The 23,237-nt window shown below is 40.6% G+C and overlaps 1 protein-coding gene across 2 annotated transcripts in view; it reads left to right on the top strand.

Moving 5' to 3' along the window:
• Window positions 1-9,380, top strand: part of SPATA6 (spermatogenesis associated 6) — a 43,063-nt gene extending 33,683 nt beyond the window's left edge. Inside the window, exons 11-13 of one of the 2 annotated variants that reach the window (XM_086462284.1) lie at window positions 1,469-1,568; window positions 5,308-5,396; window positions 9,203-9,380. In XM_086462284.1, coding sequence (XP_086318410.1) covers window positions 1,469-1,568; window positions 5,308-5,396; window positions 9,203-9,380 — 367 coding nt within the window. Of the gene's footprint in view, window positions 1-1,468; window positions 1,573-5,307; window positions 5,397-9,202 lie in introns of both variants that reach the window. The other variant, XM_086462285.1, reaches the window with a different exon arrangement.
• Window positions 9,381-23,237: the final 13,857 nt, after the last annotated feature.

Below are 23,237 nucleotides of genomic sequence, written 5' to 3'. Positions count from 1 at the left end.
TGGCACTTCCCATTTTCAGGATCCTGCTTCCATTAATTTTAACTTTGCCAAGTTACTTGTTTTGGACTGAAGCTTTCTATGTGTACTTGGTTTGTTCTTTTCAGAAGGAGTTGTACAGTTCTTCAGCTGTATTGAAATTTCTGGAAGTTTAATTAAGGTAAACTAACCAGGAATGATCAGATTGGGGATTTTGGAGTGATAGACTGGATAACACAGGGAATGTGATAAATTGGAGAGAAGAGAGCAGAGGGACTTGTAGTCCCAGTCCTGCAAACTGATCCAGAGCCCACTGTAGAATCTCAGGGTTCAGAGTCATGATGTTTCTCTACTGCATCAAATTTGTGAAGCCAACGATCAAAGCATGTTGCTGTTCCTTTTGCTCCTAAGCCACCCAGAGTATGACAGCCCAGTGCTGCTCTTGGCTGTTGTTCCATTAGCTCCAACTGCAGTGGTATGGCTTGCAAGCTCGCAGCTTGCCTGGTGACCCGTATTCGTATTAGTATGATACCACATCGTGATTTTTTATTTTCTTGGTGCAAAGTCAGGTTCTCAGAGGTTAGGAAACATTGAAATGAAGATGCACAATCTTGATTTGGTGCCCTGTTTCTATCCACTGTGATGAGACTGTGTAAGTAAACATTTCATAACCTTTCCCAATAATTCTTTCCCAATAATTCTATACGCTTTTGAGTATACTAACATGTGGAGCTTGGTGTGTAAATGATCCTGTTCTTAAAATATCAGTTGCCTCCCTTAACAGTCTGAGAACAACTATTGATATGAAATTTCTGACAGCTTCTGAACTTGCTGAGAAGGGTGAGGGTGGGGTTTTTGGTGGGGTTTTTTTAGTAAAGTGGAAAAAAATGTGCTGCAAAACATAAAAGGATAAAGTCCAAAAGTAGCTGTTAGTTTTAAGTCACTCATATTAAGCAAGCTACCTGGGTTTTAATGTAAAAAATCATCTTAAAATGCAGTTCCATCTTGTGAGATAAAGATTGTGAATTTGCAATTTAACTCCATGGGCTTCCCAATTTGCACGCATTGGGGTTATCTTCCTGTTGATTTATTCCAGTGAAAAGAATTTCATGTCTGTGATACTTCCTTTAAAAAGGGGAAAACGAAGCCTGATCACTGGGAATAGAATAACTGTATAGCTTTTCTGTTCTGTCGGGACAATAAAAACATTATGGAAATATTACTTAAGTTACAAAATCATCAACATTTTCTATGTTTCACACCTTTTGTTGATATTGTGGATGCATACCATTTGTGCACTGTCTTGAAATATTTCTTTGTGTGTACCCCAGAGTAGAAAAAGAATCAAATCTAAACATTGTGTATGTACCAAATAGAAGGAAGCGATGCATGCTTCATAATTTAAAAAAAAATAATAATCTGAGTCAAAAGCTCTTTGAGCTTTTCAACAAGAAAATATTTCTTCTGTTTGTTTTTCCTCTTCCTCTTGCAGGTTTAGCTCTGGTTGGCCTTCACCAGCAAATGGAGATGAGATCCATAAAAGAGTGAAAAATATTTTAAGGACGCACAGTGCTAGACAGCGCCTAATATTTGTAAGTTTGACTGCAAACTAAATCCTTTCTTTTCTCCAGGATGGCTGAGAAAGAGAACTGTGCCAGCAGTTTTGGATTTATTATAAAGTTGTCCTTTAAGGTAGCCTTGATTGTGGAAATACAGATTTGGTATATAAGCTGAACTGTTTCACACTGATTTCAGTAGCCTCCGTATGAGTAGCCTTTACCTGGTACAGGTAACCCTCTCAAGGTTATTGAGGACAATTATGGGGTTTTTTAATATCTGGTTCTCCACTTCCAATTTAAGCAAAAATTGTTACAGATCTGTAGAATACCAAGGCTTAACATGTTGTGCAGCTGCACATCAGCAGCTGCTTGTGTCCAGCTGTTTGTAGAGCTAATATTCTTCAGATGTGTGCTTTTTCCCCTTAATTACCTGGCTTTCAATGAACAAAGCTCTTTATCTAATGAGATTATGCCCAGGATCAGAATATTTTGTCCTTGTATGATGGAGTGTGGTTTTAGACAGATAAAAATTTTTGCTATTGCAATTTTGAGAAACCCAGTTTTGGCACAGGATCTCCCTGGCCAAAGTATTGTACAAACTGAATAACAAGGTGGTTCATCCGCAGAGAACTTAGGGTCTGAAGTGTGAGGTGAAAGAATGGTAAGATAAAAGGATGTAAGGATGAGAGGTAGGTAGGATTAACGTTAGGAGCTTTAATGGAATGATTAGTTTTGTCTGACAATCTAACACTCCAATGTTATTGATCAATTAGAAGAGACGTCTCTCAAAGTGGAGAAAGACAACTTTTTTGATTCAGTTTCTCCTCCTAGAAAAAGGAGTGTGATCAGAAATTTGCTTTTGAATGTTGCTGCGATTTTAAGTTACTACTGTCCCCAGCTGTCCACCTTTCCCCTCTGATGTAGCTTACTTGTCAGTGGGAAGCATGATAAAGAGTGAGAGCGCCCTGGCCTCCCTGCCTCACACTTCAACACCGGAATGGCAGGCGTAACACTAGTACGCTGGCATATGAGCTGTGCTGGCTGGGATGCGGTGACTTCGCTGAGTACACTAAACCCATGGCAGAGGGCTGGGGCAGAAGTGAAGGTTGTTGTCTTAATCTACTGCTGCAAGATGTACTGAAGAACATCTGTCTTAGCTCTGAAGTCTCAATGTATTTATTTCCTCAAATTTAGCCATTCTGTGCAGCTCTCTTGCTGCCTGCCTGCTCTCTTAATCTGATTATTTTCTCATTTCTGTTCAGTCTTCATTTTTAGCTTAGTTGTTGTGCTTTTTGTTTTAAACTCTGAAAAACCTTTTCTCGTACCTGCTAAGACTGTTCAATCTAGTTCATGCTATACCTCTCTGAGTTTGTATATGAACATTATGATTTTGTGAGCTGCTGCCTCTCAAATAGAAGATGCCTATCACAGTGTTCTGTGTTTCAGCCACTCTAAATTAGGTACAAATCATGTCAAATGCTTCTCTGATGTTTCAATGTACTTAAGATAACAAATTGGATTTCATGACAGTCCAGCACCTACACGTAGTGAAAGTTTGCACAGCCTGAACTATCTCCAGTGGTCCTTGACTGCTTTCCTTGAACAGTAGGCCATGACTTTACGATAAAAGATTTACTAGTTTGTTAGACGAGCTGAATGGCTAATTACATGGTCTCTTCATACAGTCATGAAAACTATTAAATGGAATAACGGGTAAAGGAGAATTTGATAATTTTCTTCCTGTTTGCTTATTTTACTTATGTAATTTAAAACATTCTACCCTAGAATGACTTACACATATGCTGGTATTCACTTATTACTGAAATATTGCACAAATACACAAAAACTTGGAAACATGGTGTTAGATTCTTGAAGCATGGTACTTTCTGTTGGCTTTCTGTTAGTGCACCTTGTCATTTCCAGTATCAAACACTTGCTGAATACTCACAGGGATTAGTAATCAGAGATGATGCTTTTCTGTTTCCTCTCCTGTTGGAAAACCTCATGTTTCTGCCCTAAAAAATTCCAGATATCAGGGTATTGGGTAAGATTTTTGAGTCTTTAATTACCAACCTGATCAGGAGAATGCTGGAAAAGGACCATTTTTCTCACTCCATTTTCTTCCAGTGAGCAAAAGCAATGAAATGGTGTTACAGAGAAGTCTCACAGTGTTTGCTAATTGTGTACAGCTAACTTGTGAAAGCTGTGCTAACAGCAGCTGACCTGCTTAAAAAAAATAATCAGGTCTACTTGTAGCGAGTACTGTAAAATACACCAGGATTAGTTGTACTTCCCTAGGTGGCCCAAAATCTAGGCTGTGTTGTTATGCAGTGGATGGATGAGGTAAATGAGTCATCTTGAAAGTGAGGCAATAGTAAAGCAAGTGCACTGGCAATGTGGTGGGTAGGTTTTTGGCTCCAGTCTGGATCCTCTTCCAAACTTTGAAAGTTTAAAGAATGTATCTATTTCCTTCCAGAAAGCCTGATGCTGAATAACCATTCCCAGAAGCATCCAGCTGTGTTTTCCAAAATTTGATTTCCGTAGTGCTCTGTAAAAGTAGTGTGACTAGAGCTCTGCTGCAGATTCCTTAGGGTGGCCACTGTAGCTTTCTGCTGTGACATTCTGACAGTATCATAACATTTCCATCTTTTATTTTTGCTTTCCAGAACATAATTTGCCTCAGGCGAATGCTGCAGGATTTTATTTACCACTGTACCCCATTTCCTCTTCAGTGCTTTGTAGTCTATGACTGCTGAAAGAAGAGTTTTCCTGTTTACAAACACACTTATTACCTTGTATTTCACCACAATAAATTGTGTTAGGTTTCAGCTTGCCATTCAGCTTGCTCTGCATCTTATTGCCATCTACCACTGTATTTATTGTCTTTTCTCCCAGTTTTGTATTACCAGCAAGTGTGATTATTTTTACTGCAGTCTTTTTTTTCCCTGGTTATTTCTTCTATAGCATGAAAGATGATTTTGTTAACTAATCCTTACAGCAATTGGCCTCTGCTGAAAGCATCGTTTTGTATCACCTCTTAAGTAGTGGTTTTGCTCTTCAGAGTAGAGTGAATGTGGTTGGGTGTGGTGGAATTTCTGCTCTCAGGTGAGCAACGGGCTCCCTTCGCATGAGGAGTTTTGTTTCTTACTTGCCTAAGAGGGCGGATGTGAGTTAATTAATGTCTACATAGTGTTTGGAAGGTAAGACTGCTTTCTAGCAACTCCTAAGAATACCACTGAAGGGTCATTAAGTGTATCATAGATTTTTTTTTTTTTTTTTTTTTTTTAAGTTGGGTAAGCACGTTGTCAGCCTTATATACGGAATCAAAGTATTCAGATGTATAGAATGCTTCTGTCTGGTAAAGTGCATTAAATGGATAACAAAAGCTCATTATAAAGGCTAATAAATAGTAAGTTTTAGGTTCTTCTTTGCCTTTTCTACAAGAAACAAAAGAAATCAGTGAGCAGTAGATTTCACAGCATTTTACCAACGTGTTTGTTGGGCATTATTGAAGCTTGTGCTGTCTGCATAGTTCCCTAGATCTACACTGTCTAGAAATTTTTTTCAGTTTATTAACTGAAAATTATTAGCTGAATTGTACTGAACTTAATTAAAAGTGTTCATAGTTGGCATTTGGCTCATTACACTTTGTCCCTTTCTCCCCCAAGAAATGTGAGCACTTTAATGGAAAGAAAGTATTTTTGAAATGAGATCATTGTAATCAGAAACCGAGATAATGAGAATTTGATTTCTGTTTGGTTTTTTTTTTTAGGATGAGAGTAACTCATCAAAAGAAGACTCGACTAAGACAAGAAAATCTTTGCATAAAGCGCCCTTGTCAATGAGTGAACTGCAGAGCAGGTGTGGAGTTTTTCTCTGACTAAGACAGAACAGTCATATTCATGATATTGCTCTTTAAATTTAGCTAAAAATTTCTCTTCCTATTTTGAGCTCTGTAATATATTGCGCTGGGAAAAGGCTTCTGTAGGAGTTAGTCCTACCAAGCTTTTTCACCTAAAAGCAAAATACAGTTAGCTATAATTATGCCTTTCATGCTGTTTGCCACTCTGTCAGTGTAGTTTTTATAAAACACTGATTTTGGAACTGAACTTGGTCATAAAAATGATCATTGGGCAGTAGTTTTTGGATTTTATCAACCAGAGAGCAAACATCACTTTAAAAATAACCAATTGGTTATTTTTTCTTAAAACTATGGGAGTGCAAAAACAAATTGAAGTTTATTTAGTAATATGGTTTGGGCCTGTTTTGTTGTTTTGGATTTTTTTTTTTTTTTCCAAAACACATATTTGGAAAAGAGAAACATCTTCAAAAAAACACAGCAAATATATGTACTATGGTTTAGTGACTCAGCATGCCATATTTCAGAAGACATCTTGAAAACCTGGTTTATGCAAGTTAATTATTCTATGTACTCCTCACATAATATGACTAGGGTTTCATTTCAATATTTTACTTAAAAGACATCAATTGAATTGATTTTGACAACTTCTGTAGTAGAAGTTATCAATATTGATGTTCTCTATGCATGCACACAGTATTTTGTACAACATTTTTGGGTACTTGTTGGAGGAAACATACTAAGTAATGTAAAACATTTTTTGGGTTGTACCGCTTTTCTGTTTATGTTAAAAGATAAGTCCTAGAACTGTGTTGCTAAATTTGATAGGTCTTGACATTAGGGAAAAAAATGTTTTCTTTTGATAATTAAATGTGATGCAGTATTTTGTAACAAAAGCTTCCCGAATCACCACTGTATACCACTGAAAGGAGAGTGGTTCAGTATGGGTATTGTGGTGAACTTCTACTTGCAATTGTTAAGCTCTAAAAAGTTCATTTATGATTTGTTGGCTTTTTTAAACATTTCTGTAATTTGTAGTCACCTCTCTGCAAGGGATCTGGTTAGTCAGATTTTCACATGTGTGTGGAGTTGCTACTGAAGTTGTTAGTATTTCTATATCTGTGCTTACTCCTGTGTTCTGCGTATAGCCTTTTTGCTCCCTTATCCTCTATCCTGACAGCTACACAATTAAATTGTGTAGGATGTGTTTGTGAGAGAGAAAGTGCAAGTGTTTGTTTTGAGGCAGCTTTGGGACTTTGAGATTGATGCTGAAACTGTGAAAAAGACCACGAAAAAAGAAAAAGCAAACCCTAACAGTACAGAATTGTGAAGTGATGGGATATGGAATGCGGCACTCAGGTTGGGAAAGGACTGCTTCTTGGGTTTAGAGGCCGGCAGCACTAGTCCCATTCACTGAAAAGCAGGACATAAAAGGACTCGAGGACAGTCTGATTGCTGAGTGTTTGCCACACTGCTCATAAACAGGATACAAGGACAGAGACGGAGTTCATAGAAGGACATGGTACTGTCGACCGAATGTTGGCAGCAGATAGATGATTGAAAACCACTGGGAGTAAGGAAAAGGTCCATGTTTTCTGAAATATTTAGTATATGGTTCACTCAGAAAAGAACTTCTGGGACTCTTAAAGGAGATGTATGAGAGAACAAAAGCATATGACAGGTATTTTGGAGCAGGGAGTTGCGTGCAGAAATCCTGCTGTTAATATGATTTGTGAGTGTAATTCCCAGATTGCTTAGTTCAGGTTGTCATCTGGTTTCCAGTTTAGACAGGAGAGGGACTCTTCCCTAACTTGGCTGTATCTTTGTCTATACCAGTGCTAAGTATCTCATGTGCAAGGACTGGCTAATGGAAATACATATACCCACCCCTCCAAAAAAGGAAGGGAGAATGAAGCTTATGTCTTCTTTTTTTTTTTTTAAGTGTTTGTCAGTACCAGGATAAGGAACTTGTGAAAGTTATTGTTGGTTTTTGAGTCTTTACTGCAATTAAAGTGATTGGATTTTGAGTGTCTTTATGTAGATTAAGCTTTTAGTAGAAGAAAAGGCAAGCACAAGGCTGACTGCAGGAAATGGATTCCAAGGAAAACAGCGTCAGAGTTATTTGTTGTATAGTTTACAATTGCCACTCCTAGTGCCATGCTATTTGTTGGCCTGAGAATTCTCCATCAGAAGTGAGGTAACATGAACTGCAGAAAGAAGGAGGTGAAACTTCAGTTGTTGGGTCCCCAGGATATTGACTTGTCTACGTTTAACACAGGCCTGTGTAACTCTTCTATTGATTTTTGTTTGGTAGGTTGGTTTCTTTGTGTCCAAACTGTGAAGCACAGTTCACCCTCTCCAGGATGATAAACAGGTTTAAATTTGCTTCATGCTGTTGACTGACTTTAAATGTTGGAGCTTTTTTGAAAAAGTGTGAAAGTGGCCCTCCTCCCTTTTTAGTGTTGGAGCCACACAGAGATCTTATTTTTCTTGTTTTATGTGATATAGGTTGGCGTCACCCTAATATTTGAATGCAAGAAATCTAAAAGCAAAAGCTATTGCTTCTTTTGTTTTCTGTGGGACAGTGGAAGCTTAGAAATGTGAATTTAGACAACTAATCCTACATCTTCCTCTTCTTCCCTCACCATTTTCCTTTCTTAAAGTGAAAACCTTGTGTTTTGATGCAGCTATCTAGAAGTATGTTTGTGAGTCCTTTGACATAAGGTTTCTTTCAATTCTTTCATGGGTGTTTGCTGATATTAACTTGAGAACAAGTTTTAAGTACGGGTTTGACCATAGTAAATTAATAAATTATATGTATTTAAGAAAATGTAAAGCTTTGCTGTGAAATGTAATCCATTTCCTAAGCGAAGGTGGTCACTGTAAGCTTCATGTTTCCGTTTTCATTTCCCAGACTAAGAATATTCACAATAGGCTGAAGATAATTCAGTCTTAATTTTTAAGTGTCTTAAGTGCCTAAATCTCTGAGCAGATGTGAAAAATGTCACCTCAGTTGTCATTTTTTGCTTATGATTTTTGAGCTTCTTGTTTTATGCTTTATTAAAGGAAAATTAAAATTTCATTGTATGACACAAGCCTTTGTTTTGAAAGTTTCAAGAGAAGGCAAGCAATCATGAAGTTTAGGTATACAGACTTCAGATTTGTCAGTGGTTTGTAATGATTTTCAGATAATAAATTGCCCTTCATAGATCTAGGAAATAATTTCTCAAAGCAACTAAAATATGAGACTGTATTTGTGTTTAGTATTAAAACAGTGACACAGAAGATGGGGTGGGGGAGGGACGCTGTTGGCACTATATCATAATGTATTTGGTAGAATACTCAATCCAAGATGCTTCCGATAGAGCACTTTACAGCTGCAACCACAGTAATTTAATATACCTCTGATAGATTGTCTTCATATTGAAATAGCTGCTTGTGGTTACATTTTAACCTTCAAAGGACACAAAAATCCTACTGTGTTGCTCTTGCATAGGCTTAGTGCCTAGTCACACTGCCTATCGAAATACAGCAAAATTACTGCATGCTCTTTGAAAATGACTTCTCTTTCTATTTGGGAGGTATTATCAAGTGCAGTCAGGTAAGTGGGGAAGAATTTGTGTGAATGAATAACGTGACGTGGGGCTCCCATTTCTTAGAGGTATCTGCAGCGCAGTTTTTGTTTCAATTTGTGAAAGGTAATCTCTGTTTAGCAGCTCTACGTTTGGATTTCTGCTGGTTTCATGCATTTAATTTCTTGTCCTTATCTTGATTTGATCATTATTTCTTATCTTCTTTCTGTTGACAGTTCACCAGTGCAGAACACTATTGTTCACTTGGATAATGGTGAATATTGGTCTAGTCATGCAGCTGTATACAAAGGGAAGCCTCACAGAGCAATCTTTGAAGAAAGCCTTGAGAAAATATACAGAAACATGTACCGAAAAGCTTCTGGCACTGTTTCAGACCAAAAAACACACTCCTGATAGCAATTCACCTGGAAATGCACAGTACACAGTGTTCATATTTGTAATGAAACCTATTTTTGTGTAACAAATATTTGTACTCTATTTTTAGGGTGAAATTACGGTTGGGGAGGGTTTTGGAGAAATGGGCGTTTGGCCTGGGTTGCCAAAAGGGAACTATTGACACCCTCCTCCTCCACTCCACCTCACCACCACCCACTAACCGCATCCCCCCCCCCCCCCCCCCCGAAAAAAAAAACAACAACCAAAAAACAGCATCTAAGCTCCTCTACAGTTAAGAAAGATGGTGGTGTTCCTTTGAGACTACGAAAAGATAGTCATTTGAAGACTAAAAGGTCTGCTGGGCAGTCCTGTGACATCACTCAGGCAATTCTTATTAAATAATTAAAGCTATTTAGTATCATAAACAGAATTGGCTGAAGAAGCAACATGCTCTAGTGTTCAGAGAGGGAGTCTAAAGAATAAAGTGAATGCGAGTGTTGATTTAAAAGCATCCCATTTGGGACAAAGGGAATTGTTTTCTAGAAAATTGCCTTTGGATTGTTTATTTTTGAGAAGGGCAGAAACTCTGATACTGACCTATAGACATGCTTTCAAAGTGGTTTGAAGCACTTCTAGTCACAAATTTTCTAATACTGTCAAATTTTAAAAGAAACCCACCCAGCTCAGCAGCCTTTGTATCAGAATAAAGGTCATCTTCACACACCTTGTGCATTTGAAAGTTTCCAGGTTCTCATGAATGAAGCCATGACATTTGCCAGTATGCTTGTAATTTTAGAAAATATGAATAAGAAAGGAGCATGGAGGGGTAAAGAGTGGAGGTAGTCAGCAAGCTCCTCGAATATCCTGTACAGGCCTCCTGAAATTCCTACATCACAATCCCACCTAATTTGGAGCCTGTCCTTCCCAGTCTGCTGGGACCCTGTTGGCAGAAATTGCATCGCTTTTGCTAAAGGCCACCAAATGTTCATCGGCAGTTCGATGCTTCCCCCAGGGATGGAACCTTTTCAGCCTTGCATTGAACAGATCCCACATTAGCAGACCGGGGCAAATTGCCCATCTATTGAAAAGCAAAATGTTTTAAAAGGGCAAGAGTGTCCATCTCCTGCTTCCTTTCAGAATGCGGGGGTGGGGGAAACAAATGCCTGTTCTGTCTCCTTCCCTGACTGAGCGAACAGATTCAGTTACACCAATGCCATTTTACCTGTTATGATTGGATAAAGGATAAAGCTAGCAGTACAGATGGCAGAACATATGACTGTAACCTGCCAGCATGCCTAGATAAACAAAAAGTTGGTCTACTCTGCCTTCTACCCTTTAATGCTGAGACAACGTAATTGATTTGAGAAAGCAGTTGGTGAGCAATTATGCTAGTGGGAAAGCATGTTGAAAGGCTGTGTGCTTGTGTTTCAGGAAAGGGGACTCTCAGAGGAAGTGTCTTGCATATAGACATTTCCATTCTTTGTAACTGTTAAACCAGTTGAAGTGGATTAACACTGATAACTTCCTGTCCCTGATGCCATTTAGCACATTAGTGCTTTCAAAGGGCATTAGTTGCACAGTGTTATGCTATGGATAAGCGTTGAGTCACTCTATGAAGTAGTAGTACACTTTTTTTGCAGAAGTGAAAAATAAAACTTACCCAAGCTGTGCAACTGAAGGCTTGGTCACCATGGAGTATTGTGCTACCGGTGCCTGGTATTCATGCATTATAATGTCTGTTGCTGTGACCCCATATTAAAGGAGTAGTTTCTTTCTCCTTGCTGTTCAGGAAAGTAGGTGTATTCAAGTGGATCCTAAATAGGCAGGGCACATTCTGAGAGATACTTTCCGAGCTTTTGGTTTAAAATGACTCTACTGAAATCTGAAGGTTGCTGTGGTTTCCTGTATGTGTTTAAGGCATAAGATTTAGTCTTCTCATGGTATCCTACAGTTTTCATTCAATATTCCCTATTTTCCCTCCCCAGTGTCTTAGCTTAGTAAAAATTACAGTCTGCTGAAGATTGGCTGCTCCACTTTGGCCTAATCTGCTTCTGTGACATCTAAGTACTATTCAATTTTTCCCTCCCCAGCAATGCAGCAGATTTTAGTCCCCGTTTGTTCAATGTGTGAGAAGGCTTGAATGCTGAGGCTTTGGGTTTTTTGTATGGATGAGTAAGGACACAAGCTGCCATGAATTCAAGACACAAGGAGGGGTTGAGGAAGGTTGGAGGCCACTGTGGAAAAACAGGACCATGTTTTTGAGGGGTCCAGAGGAATGGCTGGGGTTTGTCTGTTTAATTCCCCTAACTAAAGAAAGGAAGCATATGGTAATATGGCAACCTTCAGTTTTCATCAAAGATGAGAAATTTTTCATCAAAGTTGAAAACTGGATGGGAGAAAAAAAAAAGTGTCATATTGAATTTTGGCCAATATGAATATTTTCACTGTAGCCTTCATTTGCAGCATAACAACAAATGAAGCAGATAGACTGTGAGTGTCTTTGGCCCCGCTCCAGCTGCGAGGGGAGATGGTGTGTATCATGTCTTTTGGAATCAGCTGCTGCAGGATGTGTGTTTCCCTCTTGGGTCAGTGTCATTCCACAGCTTATATGCTGTGATGCAGCAAAGAGTGTTCTCTTCCAGGCACTGTGCTGGAAATCCTGTTTGGTTAATGGAAAACTTTTCTCTGAAATGTGACTTAAGACCCAAATTACTCCGATCGGTCCATAAAATCTGCATGCCACTTTGTTTTCACAAGCACTTGGCCCCTTCCCTGTTTGCTCAGCTAACCCTCCTATTAATATGCATACAGCTCAAGAGCACGGAGCACTGCTGCTCGTTTGCTGCTGCAGTATGTGATAAGTATAGGTTCAGGCAGTGAACCAACATAGTAATAAACTGTAATTGTTTAGTGCACCTTGCCTTCTAATACAATTTAAATCCCTTCTATCAAATGCAAATTTCTAGGTTCCTGAGTAGAGCTTTAAATAGCATTTTCTATGCTCATTCCTTATCTTTTGCCATCCACAAAGTGGTCTGTCGGTGACAGTGGGATGGCATAATTCGACTCCCATCATTTTACCTCCTGAAGGAAAGCTGCCTACTCAAATCTAGAAATAATGGGCTAGATTAAGAGCGAATTAGTGTTTTTCTATAGAGTCTGTCTCTCTTGCCCTCCACAAGTTATTATAACCCATGAGTATACTCACCAAATGCTATTCAGCATCCAGTGTTGCTTGCAGTATGCAATCAGTGCAGTATTTTAATCACTTCCATTTTAATATGTCAGAGTCTGCTTCCTACTTGCTCCATTCCCTCTTTTCTACAAATAACTTGGTAATAGTTTAGGATCTTAGGCTGGCTTTAGACAAACTACCTGCCTGTGTTCAGTAGAAATGCAAATCCTTTGCTGAGTAGTAGTTGCTTTGGAAATCACTCAGTCATTGACCTGTTGTGGATTAAAGGCGAGAATGTCAAACTGTTTAATGATTTGCCTTATCTAAGTTTTGATCTAGAAGAAGGGAAGCTTGAATTGGTCGACTGGGGATAAGAGGCATAGGGATGGCTAGAGGAATGGGAATGGGTAGGAGAAGCTTTGTGAGATAGATGGGCAGCAGTGTTTATACTCCAAATCTGAGCAGCTTGAAACATGATGAGCTTGGAGATGATGAGGGCTGTTCTTTTGATTGTGCATCGGATGTTTGAATTTTACTATTATTTTAGAGGCTGCCAAAGTGGTGAGGGGGAAAAAGGAACCTACCTATAGGTGTTTGGAATCTGGTCTCGGGATAAAATAACAGAACATTTAGCTCTGCTCAGTATTGAATATTCTTTTCCAAACTCCCTGTCATTGTACCTCAGCTGTAAAATGGGGAGTTTGTGCTCTGTTGAAGCTTAATTAAATGACTGTGAAGTGCTTTGGGATCCTGAGGTGAATGCTACAGAAATTATTTTGTGGAAGCCTGGCTGAAAAGTCCCATCTCATCTCCAGGTTATTAAAAAGGCTTTATTTTAATTTTCCCAGGTTTATTACGTTTTAATCAGACAATTATTAAGCAAGTCTTAACCTTATCAAGATGGAAATCTATTAAATCTAAGAGATGGCTGAAAAAGATAATGGCCTGCTTTACAACATGTGCTTTTAGGAGCCAATCTTTACAGTTGGTATCCTACTCAGCTTGTGTCTCTTGCATGATCTCGGTTCATCACTGATTGCTCATGATATCTTTTTTTTTTTTTTTAATACAAATTATTTTTTTGGTCGTCCTGATATCTTAGTGCCTGCTATGTGTACTAATCAGCACTGTTAAGATCTATCACATCATTTGTTCTCATCCTCTCTCCAGGAGAAAGAGGTGTAATGGTGTGTGCAACTTGACAGTGGAAAAGTTGTGTGGTGTGCCGTAGGTTTGTCAGAGAAAGTAAGTTGGAAGGAATCTCTGCCTTTTCAGTCCATGTGCAAGGAATAGCTTATTATATAATTCTACTCTTTCTAATTTTTAAGCTTGAAAGTGTTTTCTGAAACACTGAACTATGCAACAGAATTCTCAGCCTTTTAGCAGTGTTCACTTAACTGTCTAAATCTTGCAATGTGGAACCCCTGAGTCATAGGAAAGCCTACCGTGATGTTAATTACTTCAGTGGTTACGGAGTGATCATTATCAGGATGCTGAGACTATCTCAAGAGTGTGAAGGAATTTGGGGAAACTTTCAAATCATGAAATTTAGCTTCGTGGTTCCAATGAAAACAGTTGAAGTTAAGAGAGAACATCACTTCTGTGGATGATCTTAGCAAGCTACCTTACTGACAGAAATGATGTCTCGTTTAGGTGATGGTCGCTGGTAGCAGCAGAGAACCAGTCTTTGCCCAGTTCCTTTTGGTTTCAGCAAATAAACTAGTGTTGTGGAAAGTGATCAAGAACACCCGATATTGCTGTTTGTATCACACAGTGAACTATTAAGCACAAACCCCATTGATTGCAGTGGTTTCTGCTGCTTTCTCCGTGGAATTCAAAACATCATCAACCAAAGCCCTTAAAAGATGAGGCTGTAGCTCCTTTTGTTAACAATGTTAGCTTGCCAATGACATGCACTTTGTTCCCTGTTTGTCTTCAGTGAGAAATTCTCTGAAGTGCAGTGATAATTTGTCTGGATGGCAACATAAAGGAACTGTAATCTTTCCTTTTGCTTGATCAATGTGGAGATTGTGCTTTTTCTTCATGTGTATTTCCGTTCAATTCTGGGTGATTGCTTCTGACCCAGCAGAGAACTCTCTGCAGTCTGAGAAGTGGTGATCTGAGCCGCCTTCTCACCTCTTCAGGGAAAGGAGTTTGCTGGTGCAAAACAACATCCCTCTTGGTTCATAAGAATTTACTGATCCTGAGGGTACAGCACAAAAATTTTCTTCCGTGGTCAGGCATTTGCGTAACCCTGTAGAGCTGATTCCATTGAATGAACAGAGCTTCATACAGAGTGGGGGTGGGAGGCTGAAAGCAGGGCTGGACTTCGAGAGTGGGTTGACATGTGCCGTGCCATGGGTTATGCATTTGTGTACCACGAATTGTCGGTGTGTGGAATAACCTGTGAAACTCGCAAGTAACAAAAGCACCATTTCTGTCGCTGAGTGGTGGTGAATCCTAATGCATTTGTTTGTATTGTTACACTGATGTGAATTTTTGAATGTTTAGTTAATTGTGTTGTTACAAAGACTGTAGTTGTGTGAACTGTTCCATTCAGTACCCCAGTAGTAAACATTTACTAAGAGGTTGCTTTCCCTGCCTGCCTTGTTTTCACCACAGACATCTAGTGTTTACACACATTTTAGCCTCTGTGCCATTTTTGAAGGCTTTATTTGTCTCATTTATGTTTTTGGTTTGGATAATACTTAAATATGAAATCCATCTGGGAAACATATTGTATATTCACGTTGAGGGGTAAAACCAGTTTTTAATTAAAATTTTATACAGCACTTGTATTTCACTTTGTCCTGTTTTATTATGAAACACTTCAATCTTCTTCCTAAAACACATATGTCTTGTGCGTTTCAAGATGTTCCTTGTTGCTCATGCAGAACCGGTTTCTGAGCTCTGTCAGCAGAGTGCCATATGTTCTGGGGTTCATTTAGCTTCTCTGGCGTTTGTGTAGGCAGCATATTGGATGTAATGCAGCTAAGCTCTGCTCTGTTCTTTTCTTTGTAAACTTGTCAGGAGATGAAAAAAGCAGGGAGAAGGAAACACTGAATAATACTCGAGTGATCTGAATTATCAATAAGTTATGGTAACTTGGCCAATCAAAATTGAGGTTTCTTGTGTACTTGAGGGTTTTCCTTAATTGCAGCTTATGCATAGCCTATAAAGTGATGTATCCCCCAGTGCTGCCCGGTATCACACCCAAAACAAGAGCTGAAGATTGAGATGCAACTCAAGCCGTTTGGAAATGACAAGCATTAAGTCCTCCTAATTTTGCATTGATCTGCTATTTTAAATTAAAAAAAGTGTGTAATAGAAGATGGGCATGTGAAGGGATTGTACTCCTCTTCGTTGTCTTCTGGCTTTGTGGAAAATAACTCCACTGTTTAAATGCCTGGTACTGAAAACACAAATCTTGAGACTGATGGTGTCCTCCTCTGTAAAAAAAAAAAAAAAAAAAAAAAGTAATTTTTCTTGCTAATCCATTCCTGTTTCTTCCCTGCCCCCATAATCTTGACCATGAACCAGTAGGTACCATCAGTCTTTAATACACTGCTAGTGTGTATGAACACAGCCCTGACTTTATTGATAGTAGCCATATATTGTCAGAGACTGATCTGATCTGCCGAAAGCTTTTCAGAACTCGCTCGTTGACTGTGACAGAGGACCAAAGTATTTCTGTGATTCTGTAACTAGAGCTTAAAAACAAAACAAAACAAAACAAAAAAAAAAAGAAAGAAAATGAAGGATAAGAAACTAGCAAAAAAGGAATACATATTAAACTGTTTCCCCTTTGCTGAGGTATGAGGGCAGAGGGAAAGGGCTCTAGTGGCTGCTTGATATGAGCGTGTGGAGGAGTGGGGAGGGAAACTTCTGCAGTTCTGACCTAAGGTCGGTCAGAAATAACCAGCTGGAGTGACATGAGTGTAAACCTGCTTGAAGTGACAGGCAGCTCAGCTCCTGGGACTCTATTTACATATGTTTAAAACAAACAAAAAAGCTGCCTTTGTTCCCCAGGAAAATCTATTTACTTGGCATTCAGCTCATGTATAAGCTGGAACTTCTTTCATGGAAGATGTAGAAACAAAGCAACTGACATTTCTGCTTTGATGTGAGGCTGAAGCTAAGATTTGATTTTGAAATATGAAAGTAAACTGAAACTACCTCCAATTTAAAGGTGAGGTTTTTTAATGACCTTCAAAGTTTTGAGAAGTTTCTTTTTTTCCCTCCCCTTAGGGACCAGAAGAAATTATAACAGTAATCTTACTTATAGCTGTAAGTGTACAGAGACAGTGACTGTAGGTTAATGAAAAATTGACACTGCTACTTGCCTCTGCTTCCAGCAGATTTTTTTTCTTCAAGCTGATGTGAACTATTGCACTGCGCAAGCTGGTTATGAGTCTCACATATTAAATTGAATGCTGCTTTTGTGGAAGCTGCAGGAGCTGAATGTTTTGAGCAACATTCCTGTTTTGAATGTTGTTCACACACACACGCTCAGAAATAAAGCTTGCTGCGTTAGTCTAAACCAGAACGGGGGCAGAGAGATTGTCCCCGATGATCTCCATGAATCCGGAGCGCTGTCAACCCAACCTGGCAGTAGCCTGGCCGAGAAAGCGCACCACGGAGTTGTAACTGAGTCTTGCAAGTGCAGTTGCTCTCAAGCTTTGCATACTCGTGTGTACTGTTATGCCCCCTTACCCACACTCCCCCTTGTGTGGGACTGGGACTCCACGGGGGACACCCTGTGGCTTGCAGAGCATTGAGCGTTTCTGCAGTGTCTTTTGGGACAGCTTGTTTCTCCCTGGGAATCCTGCACAGAAATGACGTGAACTCAGCAGCTCAGGCTGAGTTTGGTTCGTACTCTGACAACTTAATATCTGGTTTTTGTCCTTGGCATGGTGGTGCCATCTGGTCTTGCTTGGACAGCTTATCTGTAATAAATATCTGCATGATATTTCAGTTTTTGCTTATGAAATCTTGGGCTGTGCTTGAATGGCACACCAATATCTTGATGCCAGCCTTTAACCAGATGGCACATGCTTAAATAATATCCCCAATGTGCTGTGATGGAGAAGGGTACACAGAGGTGTTGGAAACTACATTTGAGACAAGGGGAGGGAAGGCATGAAGACGGCTTCAGGTATTATATGGAATCTCAGGTCAGGAATTAAAGAGACATTGGTTGTCCACAGACTTCCCTGCTCCTCTTAAAGGACTTTAAGCCTATAACAGACTCTGAAGAGTGCCCAGTACTTGGATTGAGGGACTGTTCTGGGGCAGAAGCATTCTCCATCTCTCCTGTAGGAATTTCAGGACTCATTGGGTCACAGAAAGGCAGAGAAAACGCGTGGCTCTGAGAGTCAGGGTACACTTGGGAAAAGGCAGTGTTAGTGCAATGGAACTTGGGGCAATGATGGGCAACACCAACAAAGACTCCTCCTTGAGCATTTCTCCAGTAAGGACATCTGTATTTTGGTGTTCCCATGGATTTGCCATCTCCACTAATGACAAGGTTATGTTTGGGTGATGAGGAGGTCGTCATCTTTCACTTCTCTGAAGAACAAGCAGTGAAGTTTCTTTGCAATCTTTTGCAACCTGGAAGGGTACTTCATCGCCATTGCAGCAACACTGTGTTGGGGTGGCACCTCGGGAATTGGCTTCTTCACTTATGTTCACCTGCTTCAGGGGAGGTTGTACAAAAATCTCAAGTTGTTGTGACACCAACAATTTACCAATGCTAAAGAAATCACTTTCATCTATTGCTCCTTGTGTTGCCTTCACAACACACTGTATATCACTCATACTGCTCAAGGCAAACAAACTGAAAACTGCTTATACCTGGCTTTAGTGAATCACTGAGGTTGGATGACACCTCCCACATTATGCTGGCATCAACCTAAAATGGGGAAAAATAAACGTACCCCACTAAATGTATATACAGGACTGATAAATGAGAGGCTTGAATTTAGTTTTTGCACCCACTACGTTTTGTCCTTTGCCACTTCCTTTTGGCTTTATCCCCTTTTTTTGCCTTTCCATGATTGTAATAAAACCCTGTTTCTCTGCTCGCACTGTGATTTTTATTTATGTTGTGTAAGTTCATTTATGTCATTCATAACAGACAACTTGACAGGATTGACAATTATGCTAAAAGAAGCATGGCTAAGCTGGCAGTTGATAAAGAAGTAGGCAGGGATGTTCTGTCGTATGCATTGTGATCATTGCACAGTCAAACATCGCAAATTCTACCAGTAAATGCTAGGTCAAAGTAGATTAGACCTTTTAGAAGCCTGGAGTCTGATCCTGCTTCAGGATGTATGGCCTGGACATGTGCAGCCTGAGCTCTCACCATTTATCAAGCTACAGCGTGTCCCCAGAGTAACTGGAGATACATCTCCAGCTTAAACAGAGGGACAACTTGCTTCTGTTATTAACTCATTACCTTTTAATCTGCAGACAAGCCAAACTCTGCTTTGGGGTTTATTCAGGCTTTTCTTATTTGTTATAAATTTTTCAAGACCTATGCTATGTTGATGAATTTTCTTTTTAATTAAAAAACCATAAAATATCTAGAAGACTTTGTTATGTAGCAATAAAAAGCATGGTTAAATACCAGCCAATTTACTGAGTGTGCTTTTGTTGTTCTGAGAGATACACACTCAGAAATCCTCTTGCTGATACGTCAGCATTTTGAAACTGCTACAGCTTGAGGTTAGCAGGGTTATTTTATTTTGTCTGGGGTTTAAAACATTGCTCTCAACCTGGTATCTGAGTAAGATAAGATGAATCCACTGAAGGCAAGAAGGTGACTTTATTATCTGTAGGAGAAATGCTTCTTGACTACGTAATTCAAAATTGTTTTAAGCAATCTTCTCCTCTCCCCCCAAGGAAGAGGAGTGATTTGCTGGTGTGGGAAGCACTGGGCACTGAGAAATGGGTAAGTGAGCTGCAGTCCTGGGGGGCCGGGTGGGGGTGGAGGGGGGGGGAGTGGCAGCACCTTTCAGTCACAAAGGGGGGGGGGGGGGGGGGGGGGGGCAGGGCAGGGCGGGGCTGGAGTGGTGGGACTCCCATTGCTGGAGATGTCACAGCCCAGAGTCGGGCATGTGGATAAAGTCCTGCAGAGACACAGTGGCAGGTACTTGCATGAAAATAGGACTCAAAATATACATTCATTGGTATAACCAAAGCAGCGGAAAAGCAAAGCTGATACTATTTTTTTGCGTTACTATTCACAGTAAAAGTAGGAGGGGTGTTCTGACATGTTATTTGGTGTATACTTAGTGGGTTTTATTATTATTATTTTACTCAAACGAAGGGAAGGGAAAGTAAGAAGAGAGTGCAGAAGAAAGGAAACTAAACTGTGTAAATTTACTGAGTTTGTTTCTTTTCCTCATAGGCACCGAAAGTGCAGAAGGGTGCTGGGACTGTCAGCCCATGTGTGCCCTCCTTTCCCTCAGATCTCCACGAGCTTTACGCTGGTGAAGTTTCCCTCAATAGGAATGCAGGGAGGGCAGTACTTCCGTCAGGGATGAGAGCTTGTGATCCCGGGTAGGTTCCCCTTTAACCTAGAAACAGTGACTTCCACCTGCGATTCATTGGGCAGGTGCCCGTCTGCGTCTCTGGGTGCTGCTCCCTCTTTGTCCTAGAAAATGAGCACAAGGAACCAGAGCAAACATGGCACCCTCTTTGCTATCTTACCCTCTACCTTGCAAAATGCATTTCTTTCCTTTGTAATAAACTGTGCCCACCATAGCGTATATTCTTTTAAATAACATTTTAAAATATTTTCCAGTAAATTAAAGCGATGACTTGTTTGTAGGGTTCATTGTTAATTTCATTTCCTTTGGCTCAGCCAGCCAGATAAAATGCATCGTTATTAATCTTTGTTTAAAAGAAGATCCTTTGCTGAACAGTAATAAATGATCTTGATAGATTTGTCAGGAAAATGAATGATAATCATTTGCAGATAGACACAAGCCTAGTATGGAAGATTAATAAGAAAATATGTATTGGCATCATTAATAACATCTGCTGCCAATGAACTTGTATATTGGTTACAGCTCTGAAAGTGATGTGTTCTTGTTAGGATATTGCAATTCATCACGTGCTGTGAGGAGCGAGGCGGTATGGTGCTCATGCAGTGATGACAAGCCACTCCCCAGGAGATGCTTGTGAGGATCCCAACCCCGAGACCGCGCCACAGCCCCCCGCATCCGCCATCAGCTGAGCCTGTCATCACCAAAGCCCTGGTTCTGCTGGGCTCTGACTTCCCACATGCATTTCCCCATGTCACTGCTAAAAAATCATCCGGAAGTCATGAATTTGCTCTTTCTTTGCTTTTGGGGCTATGGCTGGCTGGATTCACAGATAAACCTTGCTCCCTCCAGAGCTCTGCCCTCACAGTGTGGGCTGAGCAGTGCTGGTAGAGAAGCTGCTCTTGGCACAGAGCAGCTTGGGCTGCAGCAGCTGCAGCACCTGGGGTTTGACACATGCTTTCACTCAGGGTCTGCACTCATCCCACCTCATGAATCTCTAAAAAAGGTTCCTCCAGAGCTTGCCACAGGCATTTAAGCACTTGTATGTCTTCAGCTGACACAGCTTTAGAAAGTACCCCGCTTCACTGGATGCACAATACGCTAGGAGATAAAGCTCTTCACCGGTGCTGCATGTGACTGTCATGGGCCTTGGTATTTCAGCCTTCATCATCCCTGTTAGGAAGAAAGTGTTTTATTTTGGGCTTATAATCACTCCACCTGCAGAGCCTCTGTTGGGGTTTCCCACTTAACCCCCCCAGAGCATATATGAGATGGTGCAAAAAGCTGTATGCTCACAGCAGCACGCTCTGACACAGCATCACCCCTGCAGCAGCAAGGATCTGCGAATCATCCCATGCCATCCCACCCCATCCCATCCTGTCCTTGGCCTTGTCCCTATCCCTGTCCCTGTGGCTCCTTGGCACGCAGGGGTGAGGCTGATGGGGAGCTGCCAGGGTGAGCAGGGTCCTGCTTGCTGCAGGTGAAGAACTGCACATGGATGTAGGCAGAGGGAATCGGTGTAGGAGATGAGAGGGAAGGAGCAGAGGGAATGAAATGAGGAATAACACGAAAAGGAAGCTCCCCCCACCCCCAGTCTTCAACCACGAGGAAAAATATAATCTCTTTCTCATTTAGTTTTATTTTTTTTCAGCTAAATATGGTGTTTTCCTAGAAAAAATACAAGGAAAGGTCAAGACGTTTTGAGACAATTTTTGTTTATTTTGATAAAACATTTCAGACTCCCCCTCTCCAATCATTCTTTCTTCTTTAGTTTCATTTTACTCGTTCATAGCAGAGTAGTAAGTCAAATAAATTTACCAAAGAAACGTCTTTCTCCTGTGGGGTGCATAGCTGGCTGCATCTGGCAGTGCGGATGTCTCCATTCTTTCTGTGGGCCAAGCTCAGAGATGCAGTCACACCTCTCAAAGAGCATTACTTTGTTCAACTGACATAGACATCATCGTGATTTTACAGGAAGCATCATCTTCCGGGGTCCATGGGGTGAGATGGGGAGGAGAATAGGTCAGCACCATCTATCCAAAGATCAAAAATATTTGTGTCATCCAAAAAACAAAAAAAGGCTTAGTAAATTTCACTTCTATTCTCTGAAAAACTGAAATTTTCTTAGAGGAAAAGAATAATCTCAAATGTTTAAAAAACTGCCCCAGTATTTCTCATCCTGTTCCGTGTTGCTTTCCCCATGGCTTTAGCGGCTGTGTGGTCCAAAAAAGCCAATAAAGCTATTGAGTTAAGTGCTGCTGAGGGGCTCTGTGGCTCAGGAGCACTCAGCACCTCACTGCTCTAGGCGAGCAGGCAAGCGCCCTGGTATTTCTAAATGCATTAGAAATGTGTCCGTTATTATTAGATATTTACCAGCTATTAATCACAGCTGGTAACTTGATTTCCTCTAGATGTTTTGAGGCACCCTCTGATCTGGGCATCACCTGCTTGAAACTGAATAGTGGAAAGGCAAGGCAAGCTCTGCATCACACACCTCTTCCCGTGGGGATGGACAGGTAACCAATGGGACTGAGAGCTCCCTTATTCAAAGGAAATCTACTTTTTCCTCTTAGAAAAAGCAAATGCTTGTATTGGCCTGCATGAGCACAGCACAGACCCCATCCTGCATGGCTGATTCAGTCTCCTTCATCCAAACTGAGCATGAGTGGGGGAACCAGGTGGGTGCAGAGCCTTGTTGCTCCTCTCCTTGCTGGAGCATGACACATTTTCTTTATGGCATTGTGCTTCACAACATGCCCTCACCTCCCTGCACAGCCCATGCCTGGTGGCTTGGACGTGCCCCTCAGATGCTGGAGAGTCACATCTCTGTGGGCATTTTTAGCCTTCTCCAGGAGAGATCCTAACCACCAGACAAAGCGAGTACTGCCATCTCTTCCTCTGGAGGTGGTTTAAAAAGTTATGGCCATACCACATTACATGATGATACCAAGATGGGCCAGAGAAGCTTGGACTTACTCAAGAAAGCAAGGTCAGCCTTGGACCTGGCCCAAGGTCACCGTGGTCCCAGGGAGGCCTTTGTGTGTCAGCATAGGATATATAACCACAACAACTGAAGTGGGAATTGGCTTTGTTACTAAGGCACCTTTATTGCTGGTAATGCTGTTAAGGAGCAGGACTGGGCAGACGAGC

The sequence above is a fragment of the Leptosomus discolor genome, chromosome 3, assembly GCF_034619465.1.
Source record: "Leptosomus discolor isolate bLepDis1 chromosome 3, bLepDis1.hap2, whole genome shotgun sequence".
In the NCBI taxonomy this organism is placed as follows: Eukaryota; Metazoa; Chordata; class Aves; order Leptosomiformes; family Leptosomidae; genus Leptosomus; species Leptosomus discolor.
This window is presented reverse-complemented; position numbering and strand designations above follow the sequence as displayed.